Source organism: Salmo salar, chromosome ssa01 (genome assembly GCF_905237065.1).
Source record: "Salmo salar chromosome ssa01, Ssal_v3.1, whole genome shotgun sequence".
Lineage (NCBI taxonomy): Eukaryota > Metazoa > Chordata > Actinopteri > Salmoniformes > Salmonidae > Salmo > Salmo salar.
In genome coordinates this window covers 133877415-133901544 of record NC_059442.1, presented here as the reverse complement: position 1 = coordinate 133901544, position 24130 = coordinate 133877415, and the positions used below count along the sequence as shown (strand labels likewise).

General features: G+C 42.3%; 1 protein-coding gene across 1 annotated transcript; it reads left to right on the top strand.

Moving 5' to 3' along the window:
- Nucleotides 1-1833: 1833 nt before the first annotated feature.
- LOC106564357 (polypeptide N-acetylgalactosaminyltransferase 9) lies at nucleotides 1834-23478 on the top strand. The gene is made up of 10 exons (XM_014130419.2): nucleotides 1834-2725; nucleotides 9986-10169; nucleotides 10279-10445; nucleotides 10592-10766; nucleotides 12203-12400; nucleotides 19181-19298; nucleotides 21033-21218; nucleotides 21313-21546; nucleotides 22640-22807; nucleotides 22918-23478. The coding sequence occupies exons 1-10, from the start codon at nucleotides 2485-2487 to the stop codon at nucleotides 23062-23064; spliced, it is 1818 nt and encodes a 605-aa protein (XP_013985894.2). The 5' UTR covers nucleotides 1834-2484; the 3' UTR covers nucleotides 23065-23478.
- The last annotated feature ends 652 nt before the right edge of the window (nucleotides 23479-24130 follow it).

The following is a 24130-nucleotide window of genomic DNA, read 5'->3' as shown; positions in this document are numbered from 1 at the left end:
GCAGACAGGCTGGCTTTTGCTAGTGTCAAATATATCTTAACAAACACTTTATGTGGCTAAAGGTCAGTGTGTTTTTCAAACAATAACAAGTTTAATGGAAGATTAGTGGCCTTAGCCAAGGGTACCCTAACTGGCGGGAAACCATTTTTTATTGTTAGACATAAAAGACTGTAAAAACACCAAATCTGTTCCAAAGTATCCCATGTATAATAGAGAGATATATGCGATCGTATACAAATGCAAGCAAGGTTTGAAATGATTATGTTTTAGTCAAAAATAATATCTGTTGGGGCTTCTTGTGGTTCATTTGCAGTCTACAAATCATTTGTAATTATGGCTGAATCTAGTTGATGATCCCTGATTTGACCTATTGTCCTGTGCCCTTTAACACATGATCAAGTAAGAAAATATTATCAGTTGGCATTTCTGTTCTGAGCAGACATTTTCATTCCTGTCACTTTGCTGAAAAATAAACACCGTTTTGGTCACAAATCAACTTTTGTTAGAAACATTAATCTGCCCTCAGCACTTTTTACCCAGAATATAAAATATATTATGAAGTCAGGGTTATGCTGATGGATGTAAAGCTGTACATGAATATTCTCTATGGATGATTTGGTTTGTCAGCATAATCAAATAACAGTTTTGCTAATGTTGTTAGATGCAAATAAGGGATTTGGCAGATCCACATATCAGATTGAAAATATTAAATTCATGTGCTCAGACCATGACACTTCTTGGATCACTTTGACCAAGTAAATAGAAGTATTGCAAGTATTGGGCCCTGGAAAACATGTATGTCTTTATTCTTGACTTTTGTTTTAGATTATGGTGCAGCTTCTTCAATGCATAATGCTACTGTAGCATTATTTAACAGCTGGCTTCAGTCCTTTATTGCTGCAATATAATTTAGGTCTTGATGATATGTATTTTATTATTCAAGAAATGATGCAATTGTACACATCATGTGATAATGATTATGTGTGGGTGGGATATTTATTCTCTCTCCATAGGTGTTTATTATCATTGGATGTTCTGGGACAGGCTTTATTTATTCTATATGATTTGAGGCCCCACAAACCCTCCCCCCTGGTCTAGACTGTTGACCGTTGCCCTGAGGAACAGTTTGGGCCTCTGGGGTGGATTGTGTAATTATAGCAACGCACATTCAGCACCCGCCTGCTTTATGTGGGGTGCCCTGGGAAATAACTGTACAGCGAAAAACCACATCAGCAAAACTCCACAGAATGACATTGTGTACCTTCCTGGCTTTATTCATGGTGTTTCCTAGAAAGCACACCAAACATCCTTGATTGACCTTGGTGGCTTAGTTTCTTGATGATGGAAGTAGGCCCAGTCATGTTACCTTGCTTAATCAATAAGGGAAATAGGTTTAGATCACAAGGGTTCACAATAGATTACAAATTAATAAACATTTAAATACAATTGGCATTTAATATAAAGTCAGAGCTGCTGAAAGTAATTGGTGACAAATTGCACCAGATAATTTTTTCTTTTTACCTCAACTGATTAAAACGATTAAAACAACTATTGATCAGCTTTGAACACTGACTGTAATAGGGCTCTTCATGAGAGAGAGAGAGAGAGAGAGAGAGAGAGAGAGAGAGAGAGAGAGAGAGAGAGAGAGAGAGATTCTTATTCGTATTTTTAAAACTACATTGTTGGTTAGGGGCTTGTAAGTAAGCATTTCACGGTAAGGTCTACTACACCTGTTGTATTCGGCGCATGTGACTAATATAATTTGATTTGAGAGAGAGAGAGAGAGAGAGAGAGAGAGAGAGAGAGAGACCAGTAACAAGAATGCTTTTATCTCTCTGTACAGACAGAAGCAGAGAGCATCCGCGCAATATCGGACATACCTTGGCCCTTTTATCGATAGCCTTCAAAACAGTCTCCATCAAGCGAGCATGAGAAACTGCGAGTAAGGATTACATTAATGTCTCATCAGTAACTCCTTGGTATTTTTTTTTGTTTCATGATTTTTTTTAAATCATCAAGAAGGGTGACTGAGTGAAACCAGAAGGGATAATACCTACTCTAGCTTCTTTTGTCATGAATTTTAGCCTACTACTGGCAAGTGGAAAACAAGCCCCACGTTTCTCAATTGAGAGAGAGATTCTGTCGTTCTAACGGTGTGGCAGTGTAAGCAGTTGGTTGGGAGGGCAGGAATTCGTCCTAAAATCTCTTCTCTCTTGAACCATTTTGGAGAGGATAACCTGTGCAATGGAATGGCAATGAGATTCAATTTGGGTTAATTGTTTTTATATACAGTCTTCTTGCCTACTATAATCCCTGCGGCGAAAGTGGTGCTGATGACAGGATATCTAATTTTCTGCGCGGGAGCACTGAGGTGGCTATGATGACGATACGTTCCTTATACATATAAACAAAGATCGGTCACCAAACTTGGATTGTGCATGTTTTTCTATCACGGGTAGATGTTGTCGGTTTCCCTTCGGTTTCATGGCTGGCGCACGGCAGATAAAAACTTTGTTGACTTTAAACATCTGCATGTTTGTGGGTATTATACTGTTCTCGGTTTACTGCAGAATTCAGGATCGTTCAGAGGAACTCCTGAAGAACGGCAGGACCACTGTGCAAAGATCTAACCGCAGAAATGGGAAAGTTACTAACTTTGTGGAGAAGCAAGCTATTCTTCAGAGGCTTGAGCATCTTGAGGACGTGGTCTACCATCAATTGAACGGTAAATGATTGATCCATGTGATCATGAACACCAAGAGTCAGCTTGGTGCAACTTTATTTCACCCCACATCAGTGCTTTATGAATTACTTTTATAGTGCCCCGACTGAGTAAATCATGCATTTTACAGTGTTTCTTTGATTTGCCACATCTCAGCTGTTGTACAACCCATGGGTATTGTCATTCGCTTAAATTGGAATAACCGATCAACCTGGCACACATCCAACTCATCCATTATAGTCCCACTCCCAGCATCGCTTTCAGCCTAAATGTCTAATCTGCTTTTACATCATTCAAAAATAACCCAAAGGGCTCTGTTTTTCTCTCGAAAGAACGGCATTATAAAAATCTAATCCAGGGTTCCCCAACTGGCGGCCCTCAGGCCGAACTTGGCCTTTGGGTGATTTTATTTGTCAATTTTTTTATTGTTTGACATAAACGACTGTAAAAACACCAGCAAATCAGCTCCAAGTGATTTTCATTTAGGAAATATGTTCCCAAGTATTCCCACTAGGGTTGCACATTTTGGGGAATATTCAGAGGTGGAAACTTTCCGTGGGATTTAACGGGAATATATGGGAATTAACAGGAATATATGGGAATTAACGGGAATATATGGGAATTAACGAAAATATATGCAAATTAATATTAATACCATTTAACCTGTTAGGGCTAGGGGGCAGTATTGACACGGCCGGAGAAAAAACGTACCCGATTTAATCTGGTTACTACTCCTGCCCAGTAACTAGAATATGCATATAACTATTGGCTTTGGATAGAAAACACCCTAAAGTTTCTAAAACTGTTTGACTGGTGTCTGTGAGTATAACAGAACTCATATGGCAGGCCAAAACCTGAGAAGATTCCATGCAGGAAGTGGCCTGTCTGACAAGTTGTTGTTCATCTTGGCTCTTTTTATTGAAGACTGAGGATCTTTGCTATAACGTGAGAGCTCCCATAGGCTCTCAGAGCCCGGGAAAAAGCGGAATGATATCGAGGCAGCCTCTGGCTGAAACACATTATCGCGTTTGGCAAGTGGCCGATCAGAGTACTATGGGCTTAGGCGCGTGCCCGAGTCGACCCCATGCTTTATTTTCTTTCGTCTGTTTACCTAAACGCAGATTCCCGGTCGGAATATTATCGCTTTTTTACGAGAAAAATTGCATAAAAATTGATTTTAAACAGCGGTTGACATGCCTCGAAGTACGGTAATGGAATATTTAGAATTTTTTGTCACGAAATGCGCCATGCTCGTCACCCTTATTTACCCTTTCGAATAGTGTCTTGAACGCACAAACAAAACGCCGCTATTTGGATATAACAATGGATTATTTGGGACCAAACCAACATTTGTTATTGAAGTAGAAGTCCTGGGAGTGCATTCTGACGAAGAACAGCAAAGGTAATAACATTTTTCTTATAGTATATCTGACTTTGGTGAGTGCTAAACTTGCTGGGTGTCTAAATAGCTAGCCCTGTGATGCCGGGCTATCTACTGAGAATATTGCAAAATGTGCTTTCACCGAAAAGCTATTTTAAAATCGGACATATCGAGTGCATAGAGGAGTTCTGTATCTATAATTCTTAAAATAATTGTTATGTTTTTTGTGAACGTTTATCGTGAGTAATTTAGTAAATTCACCGGCAGTGTTCGGTGGGAATGCTAGTCACATGCTAGTCACATGCTAATGTAAAAAGCTGGTTTTTGATATAAATATGAACTTGAGTGAACAAAACATGCATGTATTGTATAACATAATGTCCTAGGGTTGTCATCTGATGAAGATCATCAAAGGTTAGTGCTGCATTTAGCTGTGGTTTGGGTTTATGTGACATTATATGCTAGCTTGAAAAATGGGTGTCTGATTATTTCTGGCTGGGTACTCTGCTGACATAATCTAATGTTTTGCTTTCGTTGTAAAGCCTTTTTGAAATCAGACAGTGTGGTTAGATTAACGAGAGTCTTGTCTTTAAAATGGTGTAAAATAGTCATATGTTTGAAAAATTGAAGTTTTTGCATTTTTGAGGTATTTGAATAACGCGCCACGGGATTACACTGGCTGTTGAGTAAGTGGGACGCAAGCGTCCCACCTAGCCCATAGAGGTTAACTGTAGATGTTTTTTTGCATTGGATAAATTTACCATATCATATGGAGACAGAAACATAAACCTTTTACCTTATCATAAGTAGTTAAAATAATTAAATCCTTCCAATAGAAATTAAAAAAAACAATTTAGTTACGAATTGAACTTTAATTAAATAAGTTGACTTCACATGGGATGATTTCACTGAACAACAAAAGAAAGGGAATATTGAATGATCCCCAATGATCCATCGCATCTCCCAAAAACGTTTTCAACATACATCTATAAAATGATAGTCTAGAAACTAAAGCTTTGGATGTCTTCCTCTGAGGCTTCCATGTCTTCTCCCTGGACCTCCTCAATGTCCACCTCTTGAACATCAGACTCCGAGGCCTCATCTTCACTGTCACTTTCCAACCTTGTTGAGGATGGCTCGTTGTCAGGCACAAAAAGCCTAAAATTTGCCCAGATGGCCACCAATTTTTCAACCCTTGTATTGGTCAGCCTGTTGCGTGCTTTGGTGTGTGTGCTCCCAAACAAGGACCAGTTGTGCTCTGAGGTGGCTGATGTCGGTGGGATTTGGAGGATGATGGAGGCAACAGGGGAAAGAGCCTCAGATCCACAAAGTCCCTTCCACCAGGTGGCTGATGAGATATGTTGGCACGACTGCTATATTGCATCTCCATCCCAAAGCCCTTGCTTGGAAGTGCACTTCGCCAGACTACCAAGAACCGTGGCCTCATCCAGGCCAAGGTTTCGAGACACGGAAGTGATGACACCATAGGCCTTGATGATCTCTGCACCAGACAGGATGCTCTTGCCAGCATACTTGGGATCCAAGTATCTATGCTGTGGCGTGTATGGGCTTCAGGCAGAAGTCTTCATGCTTTTTGATGTATTTCAGAACTGCAGTTTCCTATGCTTGGAGTAACAGTGATGTGGGCAGGCCAGTAAAGATTTCTTCTCTTACATCTGCAAGCAGAGTCTGAACATCAGACTCGATGGCATTGTCTCCCTCAATCCGTGCAATGGCTACTGCTATAGGTTTCAGGAGTTTCAGGCTGCTTACCACTCTCTCCCAAAATACATCATCCAGGAGGATCCTCTTGGTGGGGCTGTCCATATCAGCAGACTGTGATATGGCCATTTCTTGGAGAGACTCCTTCCCCTCCAGGAGACTGTCAAACATGATGACAACACCACCCGAAACAGCTTCAATGTGGTGCTCTTATTATCCTCACTTTGCTTGGTGAGGTAGATTGCTGCTATAACTCGATGACCCTTCACATACCTAATCATTTCCTTGGCTCTCTTGTAGAGTGTATCCATTGTTTTCAGTGCCTTGATGTCCTTGGAGGAGCAGATGCAATGCATGAGCAGCACAGCCAATGGGTGTGATGTGAGGGTAGGACTCCTCCACTTTAGATCAAGCAGCCTTCATGTTCGCAGCATTGTCTGTCACCAGTGCAAATACCTTCTGTGGTCCAAGGTCATTGATGACTGCCTTCAGCTCATCTGCAATGTAGAGACCGGTGTGTCTGTTGTCCCTTGTGTCTGTGTTGTAAAATACTGGTTGAGGGGTGGAGATGATGTAGTTAATTATTCCTTGCCCACGAACATTCGACCACCCATCAGAGATGATTTCAATACAGTCCGCTTTCTCTCTGATTTACTTGACCTTCACTTGACGCAGTTAGATTAAACAACTCCTTTGTAAGATAAATGTTTTAAAATGAAACATGTATGGAAACAGGTGAATTAACACAGTTAGCAGGCTCAGTTAGCAGGCTCAAGCAAGCTAAAACCCACATGGTAGCAAATACTAATTAGCAGAAATTGTTAACAAGTTAGAAATGATTTAAAAACACACTTTGCTGTAGGCTACTATTTACTAGTTAACCAAAAAATCATGTATGTCATATAAAATATATTCACCCCACCCAGTATTGTAATCAAAATGTACCAGAAAGCATGTAATCCTTGGCTCAGACAGTGTAGTAGTGTGGGCTCAATAGCATCTCATTAGTGTGCAAGATCTTGAGAATCAGCTGGACATGTGATGGAGGAGTGCACTGCACATGTGATGGAGGAATGTACTGTGCATGCAGAGGGTTACAATTCCATTGAATTGGGGATAGTGTAACCAAAATATGCCACAAGACCTAGAATTGCCTTATGTGTATCCCACAAAAAAGGTTCACTGTTATAAGCTAACTTTTTTGATGAATTTAAGCAAAATTCCCCAAATTCCTGGGCTTAACTTCCCTTGGAAAATGTCCAGAAAAATTACGGAAAATTACGGAAATCCGACCCTTTGCAACCCTAATTCCCACGCATAATACAGAGATATGTGATCGTATACAAATGTAAGCAAGGTTTGAAATGATTCTGCTTTAGTCAAATATTATATCTGTTTGGGATTCTTGCGGTCAATGTGCAGTCTATAAATGATTTGTAATTATGTTCTGGCCCCCAGACCATTCACTCAAGAAAAACATTGAGTTGATGATCCCTAGTCGAATCCATATGGAGAGTTATACTTTATGTTTTATATAAAATAACATTCCAGATAATTAACACTATTACTGTAAATACAATGTGTGATTGGCCAGACATTTGTTTCTTTGTTACTAGATAAAATAAAATATTATTTGTCACATGATCCAAATACAACATGTGTAGTAGACCTTACCGTGAAAGGCTTATTTGCCAGCCCTTAACCAACAATGCAAATTTGCTAAATAAACTACAAGGATAAAATAGTAACACAATAAAATAACAATAATGGGGCTATATACAAGGGGTACCGGTACCAAGTCAATGTGCAGGGGTACAGGTTAGTCAAAGTAATTTAGGTAATATGTACATGTAGGTAGGGGTAAAGTGACTATGAATAGATAATAAACAGAGAGTAGCAGCAGAGTATGTGAAGAGTGCGAAGGAATGTGAATGTATGTGTGTGTGTTTGACCTCAATACGCATGTGTGTGTGTGTTTGACATCAATACGCATGTGTGTGTGTGTTTTGTGTGCTGGAGTGTCAGTGTAGTATGTGTGAGTGTGTGTTTAGAGTCCAGTGAGTGTGCATAGAGCCAGTGCAAGGGAGTCAGTGCAACAAAATAAATAAAAAGACAAATAAAATAAGGGGGTCAATGCAAATAGTCAGGTTAGCAATTTGATTAACTGTTCAGCAGTCTCATGGCTTGGGGGTTAAAGCTGTTAAGGAGCCTTTTGGTCCCAGACTTGGCGGTCCCGTACTGCTTGCCTTGCGGTAGCAGAGAGAACAGTCGATGACTTGGGTGGCTGGAGTCTTTGAAAATGTTTAAGGCCTTCCTCTGACACCTCCTGGTATAGAGGTCCTAGGTGGCAGGAAGCTTGGGCCCCAGTGATGTACTGGGCCGTACACACTACCCTCTGTAGCGCCTTGCGATCAGATGTCAAGCAGTTGCCATACCAAACAGTGATGCAACCAGTCAGGATGCTCTTGATGGTGCAGCTGTAGAACTTCTTGAGGATCTGAGGTCCCATGCCAAATTTTTCAGCCTTCTCAGGGGGAATAGGTGTTGTCGTGCCCTCTTTACGACTGTCTTGGTGTGTTTGGACCCTGATAGGTCCTTAGTGATGTGGACACCAAGGAACTTGAAGCTCTCAACCTGCTCCACTATAGCCCCGTCCTTTTCCTGTAGTCCACGATCAGCCCCTTTGTCTTGCTCATGTTGAGGGAGAGGTTGTTGTCCCGGCACCACACTGCCAGGCCTCTGACCTCCTCCCTATAAGCTGTCTCATCGTCGTCGGTGATCAGGCCTACCACCGTCGTGTCATCGGCACACATCATGATGGTGTTGGAGTCATGTGTGGCCACACTGTCATGGGTGAACAGGGAGTACACACCCCTGAGCACACACCCCTGAGGGGCCCCCATGTTGAGGGTCAGCGTGGTGGATATGTTGTTGCCTACCCTCATCACCTGGGGGCAGCCCGTCAGGAAGTCCAGGATCTAGTTGCAGATGGAGGTGTTCAGTCCCAGGGTCCTTAGCTCAGTGATGAGCTTGGAGGGCACTATGGTGTTGAACGCTAAGCTGTAGTCAATGAACATCATTCTCACGTAGAGGTGGCCAACACTCTTACTGGAGAGACACTAATAAGGTGCTGAATCAGATTTGTTTTAGAGGACTGTCTGGAACAAAAGACTGCAAATCCAGTAGCTCTCCATGAGAAGGGTAATGTCCATGGCCCCTCTTTTTAGCACCTACAATAGTTAACAACATTCTTTTTGAGGAGCTTAATTGGACTCCACCACAAAGCAGTTTAGGAGGATGGATGCTGTCAGCCTTAATTGATGGGTCTCAACCTTGCTGTAAACAAGTGTAGAGGACAAACTAGTTATCCTGAAATATCACCTCTTCTTTTGCTGCACAAAACAAGCAGTCCCAAGAAGAAATCTCTATACCCCATGATCCTGAGGTTATATATCAGGAGGTCACTGATGTAATTTAAGCCAGTTGGGGCCATTTCTGCAGCAGGTTTGACGGTTATATCACATTTACTGATTCCTCTTCCTTATCCAATGTGGTGTTGTATGATGCATTTGCATTATAAAATCCCCCCAAGGGACAAGCTAATTCAATCAATTTATTCAACCAATAATTGCTTGAACTCATTCCCAATGTTTTGACTATGACACTCATAATTCAGTGTTTAAATGCATAATCAGTTCAGAAGTTGGATTAGCAAGATGCCAGGTCCTGCTGTAATATTGACAGTATAAGCCATTCTACTCACATTACAAGTCAATCATCCTGTCCCCTGTCCCCCTGTGTATTACTTCCCACCAGTAAAGTCTAGGTGAATAATAATAATAGCCTTCAGTTTCCTTTATCCCTGGCTATCCTGTTTGTCAGTCAGACTGGGAGTTTATTAAGATGACCTTTTATAATTTCACAGACAAGGTGCTGCAGACAGTAGACTTCTCAATTATTTCTCTTGTCTAAACTTCAATTGCCAACTCTCTAATGAATCTAGATGCTCACCTTTTGTTTACATTCTCGAGGGAAAAGAGACAGCTCAAATGACTGACACATTGAGATGAAAAGGGTAACAGCTTGCTTGCTTTTGTGATCCAGAGGCACCTCAGACAGTTTGCAAAATTAGTCTGACATTTTTCTCTGACTTTCCACAGGTCTGGGAAAGCCAGTTGGGGTACTGGAGGGAAGAGTGGGCCAGGGGCAGGCCAGGACCCCTGCAACTCTGAGAAACCCTGTCCGTGACCCAGATGGGGGAAAGTACGAAGAGTATGGCTACAACGCACAGCTGAGCAATCAAATCCCACTGGATAGATCCATTCCTGACTACAGGCCGAAAAAGTAGGTCCTAAACCCTGCCCTCACAGCTTGAAAACCAGAAGGTAACATAATAAAGCATTATGAGTTTAGGGTACTGATGTGACAGCTTCTCACTAAATTGTGTTGACAGGTGCAAGCTGATGACTTACCCAGATGACCTCCCTCAGATGACGGTGGTGTTCATCTTTGTAAACGAGGCCTTGTCTGTGATCCTACGGTCAGTCCACAGCCTGGTCAATCACACACCTGCACACATCCTCAAGGAGATCATCCTGGTGGACGACAACAGTGACAGTGGTAAGACAAGGGCTTTTACAGTGTGCGTGTGCGTGTGTAAGAGGGAGAGAAAGAGCGCAAGAGAGAGAGAGAGAGAGAGAGAGAGAGATTTGAAATGATGGTTTTCTGGTTTGAGCTCCAACACTTGATTATTCTTGTTGTTGTAGTGGAGCTAAAGCTGAATCTGGATCAGTATGTGAATAAGCAGTACCCAGGCCTAGTGAAGATGGTGAGAAATAGCAGACGGGAGGGACTTATACGGGCCAGAATCCTTGGCTGGAAAGCAGCCACTGCACCAGTTGTTGGCTTCTTTGACGCACATGTTGAGTTCAACACAGCATGGTGAGGAACAGCTTCTTATTTCCCCTCAGATTGACACTTGAAAAGGAGTTTAAAATCGTCTCATGCATTATCATCAATCAGATGCAGATTCCTCCCAACACTGAGGTGCCATACGTCCGCCATATGTCCTCCAATATCTAGCTATATACTGTACTATTTTAAGCCTGGAATTCATTACACTGAGATCTGCTGACAGTGTTTGTGCAACTGACAGAAAGCATTTTTATTTGCAAATCAGAGGTTTTCCTTTCTCTCAGTAATGGAAAGACAAGGAGGTACAGTAGTCACCACAATCCATCTTTACCACACCACTTTAGAAAGAGGAATTCATTCAGGCAAGGTGACACTCTCTCTCAGAAGTTAACCCTGTTTGTTCTAAAAATGATATTGCAGCTGTGAAATGTAGACTCCTTAACTGCACTCATATTGCAAAAGTTATGTCCACAATGGAAATTATATCTGATTGCATCAGTCAAGTTTTACACTGAAAAACCATTGAACACACCATGCGTCCCATGGGTCGTTCCATGTCATTTCAGTAAGCCATGACACCCACCATCTGAAATTGTTTCTGTAGTTAGAAACAGATAAGATTAGCATTCCTGCAACATTCTTTTGTCGAAATATAATCTGATCTCTGAGAAATTAAGCTAATTGATTGCACCCAAATTGTCCATTTTAATTTATAGGATTCATATAATATTAACTAAGTATAGTACCTAACATCCAATTTGGTCCAAACTTTTTTAAAACAATGAGTAAGACATGAAGAATCCAAAGACATGATCAAAAGACCCCCACGCACCCCTGCACACCCCATGCCAATCCCAATCCAAAAACAAGTATAAAATGGCCAATTTGGATGCAATCAATTAGCTTAATTTCTCAGAGATCAAATTATATTTCAACAAAATAATGTTGCAGAAATGCTAATCTTATCTGTTTCTAAAAACAGAAACGATTTCAGAGCATTCTTAGATGGTGGGTGTCGAAATCCTCTTTCTTGTGCTTTTTGAGGTGGAACGACCCACATGTGAGGCCATCAGTGTTTCACTACAGTTGTAACACATAGAACTGCTAGCTAGAGTACATAAATTACTATTTATTTGGTTTTGTTCTCTGGAACGGATGTGAAATGGAAAATAAGCTGTCAAGTGTAAGGGAAGATGAGAACTGTACAGTACCTTCCTCTGCTAGCAGTGAGGATTCAGGATGTTTTGATGATGATGATTAAACGCTTGAACAGACTGTGGTGGCCCCATTTTCCCCCTGGGAACAGATGAGATGACAGAAACATGATTTACTGTCATGCTTTTCCTATCATGTCAGCATGAACACCACAGTGTACAGTTACCAGTAAACATCTCAAGCACCTTTAGAATATTTATAGAGATAAAAAATCTGACTAAAATGCATTTCCTTTCCTCCTTTGACAGGGCAGAGCCAATCCTAACCAGAATCAGGGAGGATCGAACACGTATTATTCTACCGTCAATCGACAACATCAAGTACAACACGTTTGAGGTGCAGCAGTATGCTAACGCGGCCCATGGCTACAACTGGGGCCTTTGGTGTATGTACATCACCCCCCCTCAGGCCTGGCAGGACAGAGGAGATGAGACGGCCCCCATCAGGTATGGGAAAAGTACAGTATGTCTCTCGGACATTATTGGGGCAGTTCTCTGATGCAATATTCTGCAATACATTTCCATTCGATAGTCTACACCCCTTCTATTCACATTTTCTTGCATTACAAAGTTGGATTGAAATAGATTTAATTGTAATTTTTGTCATTGATCTACACAAAATACTCCATAATGTCAAAGTGAAAAGAAAATTCTACACATTCTTTGAAATTAATACAAATTAAATAAGTATTCACCCCCTTTTTTTTAGGCAAGCCTAAATTAATTCAGAAGTAAAATTTGGCTCAACAAATCACAGAATAAGTTATATGGACTCACTCTGTGTGAAATAATAGGGGTTGATGTGATTTTTGAATGACTACACCTTCCTCTGTCCCCCATACATCAACAACTGTAAGGTCCATCCCTCAGTCAAGTATTGAATTTCAAGCACAGATTCAACTACAAAGACCAACAAGCTTTTCGAAAGCTCCATAAAGAAGGGCAATGATTAGTAGATGGGTAACAATATCAAATCAGACACTGAATATCTCTTTAACCATGGCCAAGTTAATAATTATGCTCTGGATGATGTATTAAAGCAGACACAAAGATGTAGTCGTCCTTCTGAACTGAGCTCTATTATAGGAAGGTATGCTTAGGGATTAAGGCTGGGAATAGCCAGGGACCTCACAATAATATCACAAAACTTAGGTGCCGATATGATGTATTGAGATTCCCACGATTCTATATGTATTGCAATTTCATACTGTGATTTTATTGCGATTCGATGTTTCAAACATACTGCTCACCATATGCCTGCTGTAAAGGTACAGCACAATAGAGAGCCATGAGAAAATGAGTTTGCTGAAATAAAAGTGCTGAAAACAGATTGGCTCCCCATTTAAAAAGAAGATGATCAAGCTATGAAGGAAAAATACTGGAGTTTTGGTGCAGGTACAGCCAACTAGCGCAAAATTATATTGCGATATTGTCAAAATGATATGATATGATATACAGCGTCGGCTGGAATGGTGTAAAGCTCGCCGCCATTGTACTGGTTCCAAGATGGCGTAGCAGTCGGACGTGTGTTTTGTCTTGTCCCGTGTAAATATCGTTTTATATATCGTTTTCCTTGTTTTTTCACATATATTTTAATTTCACTTTCCATCTACGGACTGAATATACTCTCCTGCAACCCGCCTCACCCAATGTGGTACGGATCTGCTATTTTTATACTTTAGAACCGAAACCCCCATCAGCAGCTAGCCAGCTAACTAGCTAAGAGAGAATAACAGTTAGCCACTGCTAGCGTTCTTCACCGTTAACTCGGACACCAGCCAGCCTCAGCTCGGTCAAGACCTGCCAGTCTGCACAGCGCGATATCAACCCAGAGACTGCTTTTTCTCTACCACATCTCAGGATTCCTACCGCAAGCTCTGAACCTTTACACCAGATCTTCGCAGCATACTTAGCTTCAATCCGAGTGTCTACCCCTGGCTAACGTCACTGTCCCGAAGCAAGCACCAGTTAGCCTTGAGCTAGTCTCGAGTTAGGCCCATCTCCCGGCTTGCCCGAAGAGGTCCACCAGCTAATTCCTGGGCTACAATACCTCTTTTGCCAATTGGCCTGGACCCTTTACTGCTGACACGGAGCCCCGCCAATCCATAATGACTGGTCTGCTGATGTAATCATCCGAGGTGGTTTTGATTAGTGATTATTGTCTTATTTCACTGTAGAGCCCCCAGCCCTGCCCAATATGCCTTAGATAGTTTTGTCCCACCCCCCACACATGCGGTGACGTCACCTGGCTTAACTGGTGCCTCTAGAGACAAAACCGCTCTCATCGTCACTCAATGCCTAGGTTTACCTCCACTGTACTCACATCCTACCATACCCTTGTCTGTACATTATGCCTTGAATCTATTCTTCCACGCCCAGAAATCTGCTCCTTTTACTCTCTGTTCTGAACGCACTGGATGACCAGTTCTTATAGCCTTTAGCCGTACCCTTATCCTACTCCTCCTCTGTTCCTCTGGTGATGTAGAGGTGAACCCAGGCCCTGCAGCCCCCAGCACCACTCCTATTCCCCAGGCGCTCTCATTGGTTGACTTCTGTAACTGTAAAAGCCTTGGTTTCATGCATGTTAACATCAGTTTGTTTTTTTCACTGCTTTAGCATCCTCCGCCAACCCTAATGTCCTAGCCATGTCTGAATCCTGGCTTAGGAAGGCCACCAAAAATCCTGAAATTTCCATCCCCAACTACAACATCCGATAACTGTACCTGTACACAGCCAATCTGTAAATAGCACACCCAACTACCTCATCCCCATATTGTTATTTATCTTCTTGCTCTTTTGCACCCCAGTATATGTACTTGCACATCATCATCTGCACATCTATAACTACAGTGTTAATGCTAAATTGTAATTATTTCGCCTCTATGGCCTATTTATAGCCTTACCTCCCGAATCTTCTACATTTGCACACACTGTACATAGATTTTTCTATTGTGTTATTGACTGTACGTTTGTTTATGTGTACCTCTGTGTTGTTGTTTTTGTCACACTGCTTTGCTTTATCTTGGCCAGGTCGCAGTTGTAAATGAGAACTTGCTCTCAACTGGCCTACCTGGTTAAATAAAGGTTAAATAAATAAAAATACCAAATAAATAAAAAATATGATATGATATACAACGTCTGCTGGAGTGGTGTAAAGCTCGCCGCCATTGTACTCTGGAGCAGTGGAAATGCATTCTCTGGAGTGATGAATCACGCTTCACCATCTGGCAGTCCGACGGACGAATCTGCCCAAATGCATAGTGCCAATTGTAAAGTTTGGTGGAGGAGGAAGGTCTGAGGCTGTTTTTCATGGTTCGAGCTAGGCCCCTTAGTTCCAGTGAAGGGAAATCTGAACCCTACAGCATACAATGACATTCTAGAAGATTATGTGCTTCCAACTTTGTGGCAACAGTTTGGGGAAGGTCCTTTCCTGTTTCTGTCACCTGTTCCTGTGATCTGTTTCACCTGTTCCTGTGATTGTCTCCACTCCCTCCAGGTGTCGCTTATTTTCCCCAGTGTATTAATCCCTGTGTTTCCTGTCTCTCTGTGCCAGTTCATCTTGTATGTTAGAAAAATCTAATTAAATCAAATCAAGTGTTTATTTGTCACGTGCGTCGAATACAACAGGTGTAGACCTTACAGTGAAATGCTTACTTACAGGCTCTAACCAATAGTGCAAAAAATGTATTAGGTGAACAATAGGTAAGTAAAGAAATAAAACAACAGTAAAAAGACAGGCTATATACAGTAGCGAGGCTATAAAAGTAGCGAAGGCTACATACAGACACCGGTTAGTCAGGCTGATTGAGGTTGTATGTACATGTAGATATGGTTAAAGTGACTATGCATATATGATGAACAGAGAGTAACGGTAGCGTAAAAGAGGGGGTGGTGGGTGGCGGGACACAATGCAGATAGCTCAGTTAGCCAATGTGCGGGAGCACTGGTTGGTCGGGTTAAAGTGACTATGCATATATGATAAACAGAGAGTAGCAGCAGCGTAAAAGAGGGGTGGGGGGGGGCACGCGATGCAAATAGTCCAGGTAGCCATTTGATTACCTGTTCAGGAGTCTTATGGCTTGGGGGTAAAAACTGTTGAGAAGCCTTTTTGTCCTAGACTTGGCACTCCGGTACCACTTGCCATGCGGTAGTAGAGAGAACAGTCTATGACTGGGGTGGATGGGGTCTTTGACAATTTTTAGAGCCTTCCTCTGACACCACCTGGTGTAGAGGTCCTGGATGGCAGGCAGCTTAGCCCCAGTGATGCACTGGGCCGTACGCACTACCCTCTGTAGTGCCTTGCGGTCAGAGGCCGAGCAATTGCCGTACCAGGCAGTGATGCAACCAGTCAGGATGCTCTCGATGTTGCAGCTGTAGAACCTTTTGAGGATCTCAGGACCCATGCCAAATCTTTTTATTTTCCTGAGGGGGAATAGGCTTTGTCGTGCCCTCTTCACGACTGTCTTGGTGTGTTTGGACCATTCTAGTTTGTTGTTGATGTGGACACCAAAGAACTTGAAGCTCAAGTCAACCAGCATGATTTTCTCGTACTCCTTTTGCTATTCTCTTTTTGATCGTCTTCCCGGTTTTGACCCCTGCCTGTCTCTGGACTACTTTCCCGCCTGCCTGATCATCCTGCCTGCCCTGACCTTGATTCTACCTGCCCTTCGGTACCTTTTGGACTCTGAACTGGTTTTGACCCTTTTGCCTGTCCACGACCATTCTCTTGACTTACCCTATTGGATTAATAAATACTGTAAGACTCCAACCATCTGCCTCCTGTGTCTGCATCTGGGTCTCGCCTTGTGTCATGATAGTTTCAGCATTACAATGCCCCCGTGCACAAAGTGAGGTCCATACAGAACTGGTTTGTTGAGATCGGTGTGGAATAACTTGACTGGCCTGCACAGAGCCCTGACTTCAACCCCATCAAACACCTTTGGTATGAATTGGAACACCACCTGAGAGCCAGGCCTAATCACCCAACATCAGTGACCGACCTCACTAAGGCTTTTGTGGCTGAATGGAACCAAATCCCCGCAGCAATGTTCCAATATCTAGTGGAAAGCCTTCCCAGAATAGTGGAGGCTGTTATAGCAGCAAATGGGGGATTTTGGAAAGAGATGTTCGACGAGCAGGTGTCGACATACCACTTGGTCATGTAGTGTGTCGTCAGACATAATATCCCGATATGTAACTGTATAGATTTTGTCCTCCATCACTATTAGGGCTGCCGCCATGAGGCCATTAGTGCTTTTAAAACAGCTTAAAGGTACTATGACTGTGATGGGAGAGAACTGAGGATGGATCAACAACATTGTAGTGACTCCACAATAATGACCTAAATAACAGAGTGAAAAGAAGAATACAAAAATACAGAATATTCCAAGACATGTGTGGTGGAAATTCAACACCAAGGACACCTGAAGTCAGTATTAAATGAATCCCTCTTTATTATCACGGCCGGAGAGGTTCACCAACTCAATCCAAGCTTGATGCTACACAAACAAGTCATATAAGCATGATTTACATGTTTCATTATTCATTTTTAATGTTGGTTCCTGCATGTGACTGACTGATACCTCACAAGGCTTTTTCTTTCATAGCTGGGACCTTGAAACTGAGATGCTCCTTTTGGTTACCAGAGCAATGTTCTGGGCGTACTGCCAAATTGCTTATCAATGATATTATGGTTTACTCCTGTGTGTAGTCAATCAGTCACTCGAATGAACCCAACCAAGACATGTAATTACAAAGCAGCATTATTCTAAACATATGACCATCATTAAGTTTGCCGATGACACAACAGTGTTTGGCCTGATCACCGACAACGACGAGACTGACCAGGAGGTCAGAGACCTGGCCGTGTGGTGCAAGGACAACAACCTCTCCCTCAATGTGATAAAGACAAAGGAGATGATTGTGGACTACAGGAAAAGGAGGACCGAGCACGCCCCCATTCTCATCGATGGGGCTGTAGTGGAGCAGGTTGAGATCTTCAAGTTCCTTGGCGTCCACATAACCAACAAACTAACATGGTCCAAGCACACCAAGACAGTCACGAAGAAGGCACGACAAAACCTATTCTCCCTCAGTAGACTGAAAAGATTTGGCATGGGTCCTCAGATCCTCAAAAGCTTCTACAGCTGCACCATCGAGAGCATCCTGACGGGTTGCATCACTGCCTGGTATGGCAACTGCTTGGCCTCCAACCGCAAGGCACTACTGAGGGTAGTGCATACGGCCTAGTACATCACCGGGGCCAAGCTTCCTGCCATCCTGGACCTCTATACCAGGCAGTGTCAGAGGAAGGCCCTAAAAATTGTCCAAGATTCCAGCCACCCTAGTCATAGACTGTTCTCTCTGATACCGCACGGCAAGTGGTACCGGAGCCCCAAGTCTAGGTCCAAGAGGCTTCTAAACAGCTTCTATCCCCAAGCCATAAGACTCCTGAACATCTAATCAAATGGCTTCTCAGACTATTTGCATTACCTCAATTACCTTGACTAACCGGTAATTCTTTTAGATATTTTCTTAAAACTGCATTGTTGGTTAGGGCTTGTAAGTAAGTATTTCACTGTAAGGTCTACACCTGTTGTATTCGGCGCATGTGACAAATACAATTTGATTTGTTTTGATACACACAGAGAACATTTCCATCACACATGCAATGTATGCAACGAGGCACTGAAGTAATACTTATAAGAACATGGCAAAGGTATACACTTTTTGGCCTAAATGTTTGGGGCAAATCTAACACAACACTTCACTGAGTAACTGCCTCCTTAAATTGCTGTCTAGCCATGATCCCCAACACCTTGACAGAGCTTGGGAAAATATTGCACAATCCAGGTGTGCAAAGCTCTTATGAAACTTACCCAAGAAGACTCACAGCTGTAATCACTACCAAAGGTGTTTCCAACATGTTAGTGTCGTACATATTAGTGTATATTAGTGTTTTATTTTTCATTACTCAAAAACAAATGTTCGAATTTGTCTTCCACTTTGACATTAGAGTATTTTGTGTTGATCGTTGACAAAGAAATGACAATGAAATCCATTTGAATCCCACTTTGCAACAGAATAACAGTGAAGAAATCCAAGGGTGTGTAGGCTTTCTATAGACAGAAAACTTGGGCTTGAAAAACATGTTCTTAAAATATACAAGATGTTCTAAGTCTGTACAGGGTAGGCCGCTAGGCCTTAATCTGTTATTTCTCCATTCAGGACCCCTGCCATGATTGGCTGCTCCTTTGTGGTGAACAGAGAATACTTTGAAGAGATTGGCCTTCTAGACCCAGGCATGGAGGTGTATGGAGGAGAGAACATTGAATTGGGCATGAGGGTAAGTTTCTAAATGGTACATGCTTAAACTAAGAACTGATCAATACAGTATGTTCTGTGGTCCATTATGTGTTAGCCATTACAATGTGATTATAAAGCAAGAAAATCATTATGTAATTGTGACTGGCGAGTTCAAGTGTTTGTGTGCTGTAAGAGATGCATGAAGTTCAATTAAGCTGTGTCACAGTAAAAAGGATGTGGGTGGGATTTAATATGAATGTAACGGTAGCAAATTGTTCTATATATTTTGGCCCTGATCCAAATAGATTTCAATATCTTTTAAAAAGGGATAGGCTGCCATTATCTGAAGTATGATTCAAAACAAGTTCAGTTTTAAGTCTTGTGTACAAGTCCAGTGAAATGCCTTTCTTGCCAGCTCTAAAACCAACAATTCAGTAATCTATATCAATGTAGTACTAAACATAACAAAAGGTAGAACAAAAACACACAAGTAATAAAAATAAGAAATAAGAAGAAGACAACAAAGTAAGCACATTATATACAGGGTCAGTTTTACTATCAAACAGAATGGAATATTCAATCCGATCATTTAACTTAGGTCCTAAAATAATTTGTGACTTGGCATCAGTGGCATGTTATTAAAACATATGGGTCTGTTCTGACTAAATTCTCTCCCTGCATGTTTTGTTTGGCTCTGCTGAGATCATTAAGGAATCATTAGGCTCTAAGCATACAGAGAGACCAGTTGGCATGAATATGGATGGAAGTTATCCTGCACCGCACCACCTGGTATACTGCTGAATAACAAAACATGCCCTTATAGTGCACCAAAAAATGGTCTGTGTCAGGTGATTTGTCCATCAGTTATTTCCCAAAAGCCTGGACCCATTTGAATTCCCTTTCTTTCTAATACTATAACTGAGATAGTTTAATTGTTTTTGGGAAACAGGAATATTTTTGTTTGTAGAGTGTAAAAAGGTCTGTAGTGATGTTGGTGTGGAAGTTGTGTCCCAGTGTGAGAACTGAATGTGTTCCAGAACTCTGCAGTCACCTACCAGCGTCCCACTGACACACAGACTTATTTCACACTTCCAACATGATCGTTATGACGTGAGCAGCAGTGTGCGGGAAACGAGAGGAGACAGCAGGAGAGAGACAGCAGGAGAGAGACTGCAGGACAGAGACAGCAGGACAGAGACAGCAGGACAGAGAGAGAGAGAGAGAGAGAGAGAGAGAGAGAGAGAGAGAGAGACAGCAGGACAGAGACAGCAGGACAGAGACAGAGAGAGAGAGAGAGAGAGAGAGAGAGAGAGGGCCAGGTTTGCACCTATTACGCTGAGAGGGGAATAAAGTACAAAACATTTGGTCCAGGTAATGGAGACAGTGGGAAAGGGTGACAGCACAATAACAGAAACCCAATGAGAGACAGCTGATTGTATCAAAAGAGATCTAAGGCAAATTATATTTTTGTTAAACCTACAACACCGCTCTGTGCTGTGCTCAATGCACTGGAGTATGAAGAGGTACTCTAAAAAAAAAATTCTGGCAACACCATCAGTATAGTATAATCATACACACAATGAAGTGGCCCTTTGCCTGAAAAATGTCCTAGCAACTGGGCAATTCCAAGGTGTTAACAGCTCTCCATGTGCCTGTGGGCAATTGCCTCGGCGGCACCTCTCTCAACAAGATTTATCTTTAGAATATAATGCTATTTTACTATTGTGGTCAGGCTTCTTTCTTTCTTTCTTTAACTGTCTATGTTATGTCTCAGGTATGGCAGTGCGGGGGGAGTATGGAGGTGTTACCGTGTGCTCGGGTGGCACACATTGAACGCACCAAGAAACCCTATAACGACGACATTGATTACTATGCAAAGCGCAATGCCTTGAGGGCCGCCGAGGTGTGGATGGACGACTACAAATCGCACGTCTACATGGCCTGGAATATCCCCATCAACGTGAGTCTAGTGTAGTTCCCCAATATTCTACAGCTCAATTGCGTCTTAACTGGTCATTGATTTTGGTGCTGTGAATTGTTTTCTAACTCAACAGAACCCTGGAGTTGATTTTGGAGATGTTTCTGAGAGAATCGCCTTGAGGAAGAAATTGCAATGTCATAGTTTCCAGTGGTACTTGCAGAATGTGTATCCAGAGATGCGAGTGTACAATGACACCATCACCTACGGCGAGGTGCGAAACAGCAAGGCTAGTGGCTATTGCTTAGACCAAGGACCTAATGATGACAACAGCGCGATTCTCTACCCGTGTCATGGCATGACATCTCAGGTCAGGAAAAGTTCTTAAAACCTTATATGCTTGAATGCATAGAAATGTAATCCTCTTACACAAGCTCTTATGTTAGTTCAGGAAAACATTTATAACTATCCCATACACTCTGGCTCCTGCAGACGTCCACAATATATTATGCATCCCTACCCATTCGCGTTGAAGCCCTTCCATTGTTCATCTTACAGTGGTTGTTTGTGCTTTCATTTAGCATGCTTTAGCATGGTAATTCAGTGAATTCCAAATGAATTGGCTTGGCACAGGGCAATTTGACAAGGTTACCTCTACTCAGAATAGTGCAGCAGCACCTGTGATGGGCTCCAACATCCTCTCTGGCATCTAGTTTCCTGAGTGTTGTTCACCGTGAATAATTCAACCCTGGATTTTGTAATCGTCTGTGCCCTTACTTGTGACATTCACTGGATTGAAGTTGTGTTTGGCGTGTGAAATGAAATAGAGATCAAGCTCACAACGTCAAATGACAATGAACTCTTCCGATAGGATCACTGGGTCACATTTATAACAAAATGTACTCACCTAAGGGATCTGTATGGTCCATTACGCTCATAAACAATTTAACTTTCATCAGCATGGAACATACATACCACATATCCCTGTGGTATCTATCAAGTCTACATTGTCATTAGTATTTCAGTCAATTACACAGCAAATGTTTGTTGGACATCTCAACAGTAACTAAGGACAGGCCTTCCATGGGATTTGATTGAAGTTCAATAGAGCTGGATTGAAGGCTTACTTGGTCATGTCTCATCTTTTGTTTCAAGATGGCCTTTCCACTGGGTAGTTGTGGTTCAGCTGTTGAAAGAGCAGGCACTGGTTTGACAGCTCTTGTTCAGCTCAAGAGGCACTATGACCTTTTGTACTCAAGGTATCAAGAAGGATCTTTCTCATGAGACAGCTCAAGGATTACACAATAACATGTACCATTCCTATGTGTACAGATGTATTCAACAAGTTTTCTATTGTTCAGCGACTACTGTATGTAGGTGTCTGTAAAGATAGTATTTGTGTATAACCTTTCATATATTTTGTCAGAACTTGACGTTTACTTGGCATTGACGTGTTTTTTTAGCTGGCCCGTTATACCTCAGAAGGGCTTTTGCAGCTTGGTCCCCTGGGTTCCACTACGTTCTTGCCCAACACCAAGTGTCTGGTGGACGAGGGACGAGGGCGGACACCAAGTCTCAAAACATTTGATGGAGCGTCACACTCATCACAAAGGCTTTGGGACTTCAGTCAGGTAAAACTTCAAAATGTCATGACTTGTGGGGAAAAAAGGACTCCTGCCAAAACTGTATTGCTTTTTAATACTGCAATTATAACCACAGCTTGTTCCTCTTCCCTCTGTAGAACGGCCCAATAATCAGCAGAGACACTGGTCGTTGTTTGGAGGTGGAGATGTCTAAAGAGGCCAGCTTCGGCCTACGGCTGGTGGTCCAGAGGTGCTCTGGTCAGAGGTGGACTATCAGGAACTGGATCAAACCTCCACGACACTGAGGGCACAATATACAGGCCAGCTGATGTCTACAAAAAAGACATGGGACTCTTACCTTGTAGCACTTGGACTATCCACTTTAAAAATATTGTGTTCCTTTGGATTGAGGCTATAGACTCTATTGTCTGCTCCTGGAAAGGTCAAGGAATTTCAAAAGCATCTCAACACCAACCTTCCACATCTCAAGCATCTTAACAACAAGTCATCACAAAGTATGGAGGATACTTATCCTTATTCATTCATATCACGCCATAATCCCTGAACACAATTATGTTCCTTCAATCATATGTCTGTCATCTGGAGGGCTAAATTATCTCACATTCATGGACAATAGAGGAAAAAGTGAAAAACACAAATTGTACACAACAACTTGAATCGAATGATAATATGACATTAAACATTATGACATATGTGTTCCTTCTTGACGAGTGATTTTGTATGAGAGCGGAGTTTTTTACTATTCTTAATCATGAAAAGTATTGTTTTCTCACCTCTACAGCTGGTTCCACATACATTTATGCAAAGGGCTGACCTTGAGTCTCCAGGCTCTCTAATTATATGAAAGTGTTTCAATCAGACAACATGTGAACTGTAATCTTTGTGATCAAGCACAGGGGAGGCATCCAGGTAGCCATTTGATTAGCTGTTCAACAGTTTTACGGCTTGGGGGTAGAAGCTGTTAATAAGCATTTTGGGCCTAGACTTGGCCCTCTGGTACCGCTTGCCGTGGGGTAGCAGAGAGAACAGTCTGTGACTAGGGTGGCTGGAGTCTTCGTCAATTTTTAAGGCCTTCATCTGACACAGCCTGGTACAGAGGTCCAGGATGGCAGGAAGCTTGGCACCGGTGATGTACTGGGCCGTACGCACTACCCTCTGTAGCACCTTGCGATCGGAGGCCAAGCAGTTGCCATACCAGGCGGTGATGGAACCTGTCAGGATGCTCTCGATGGTGCAACTGTAGAACTTTTTGAGGATCTGAGGACCCATGCCAAATCTTTTCAGCCTCCTGAGGGGGAATAGGCATTGTCGTGCCCTCTTCACGACTGTCCTGGTGTGTTTGGACCATGG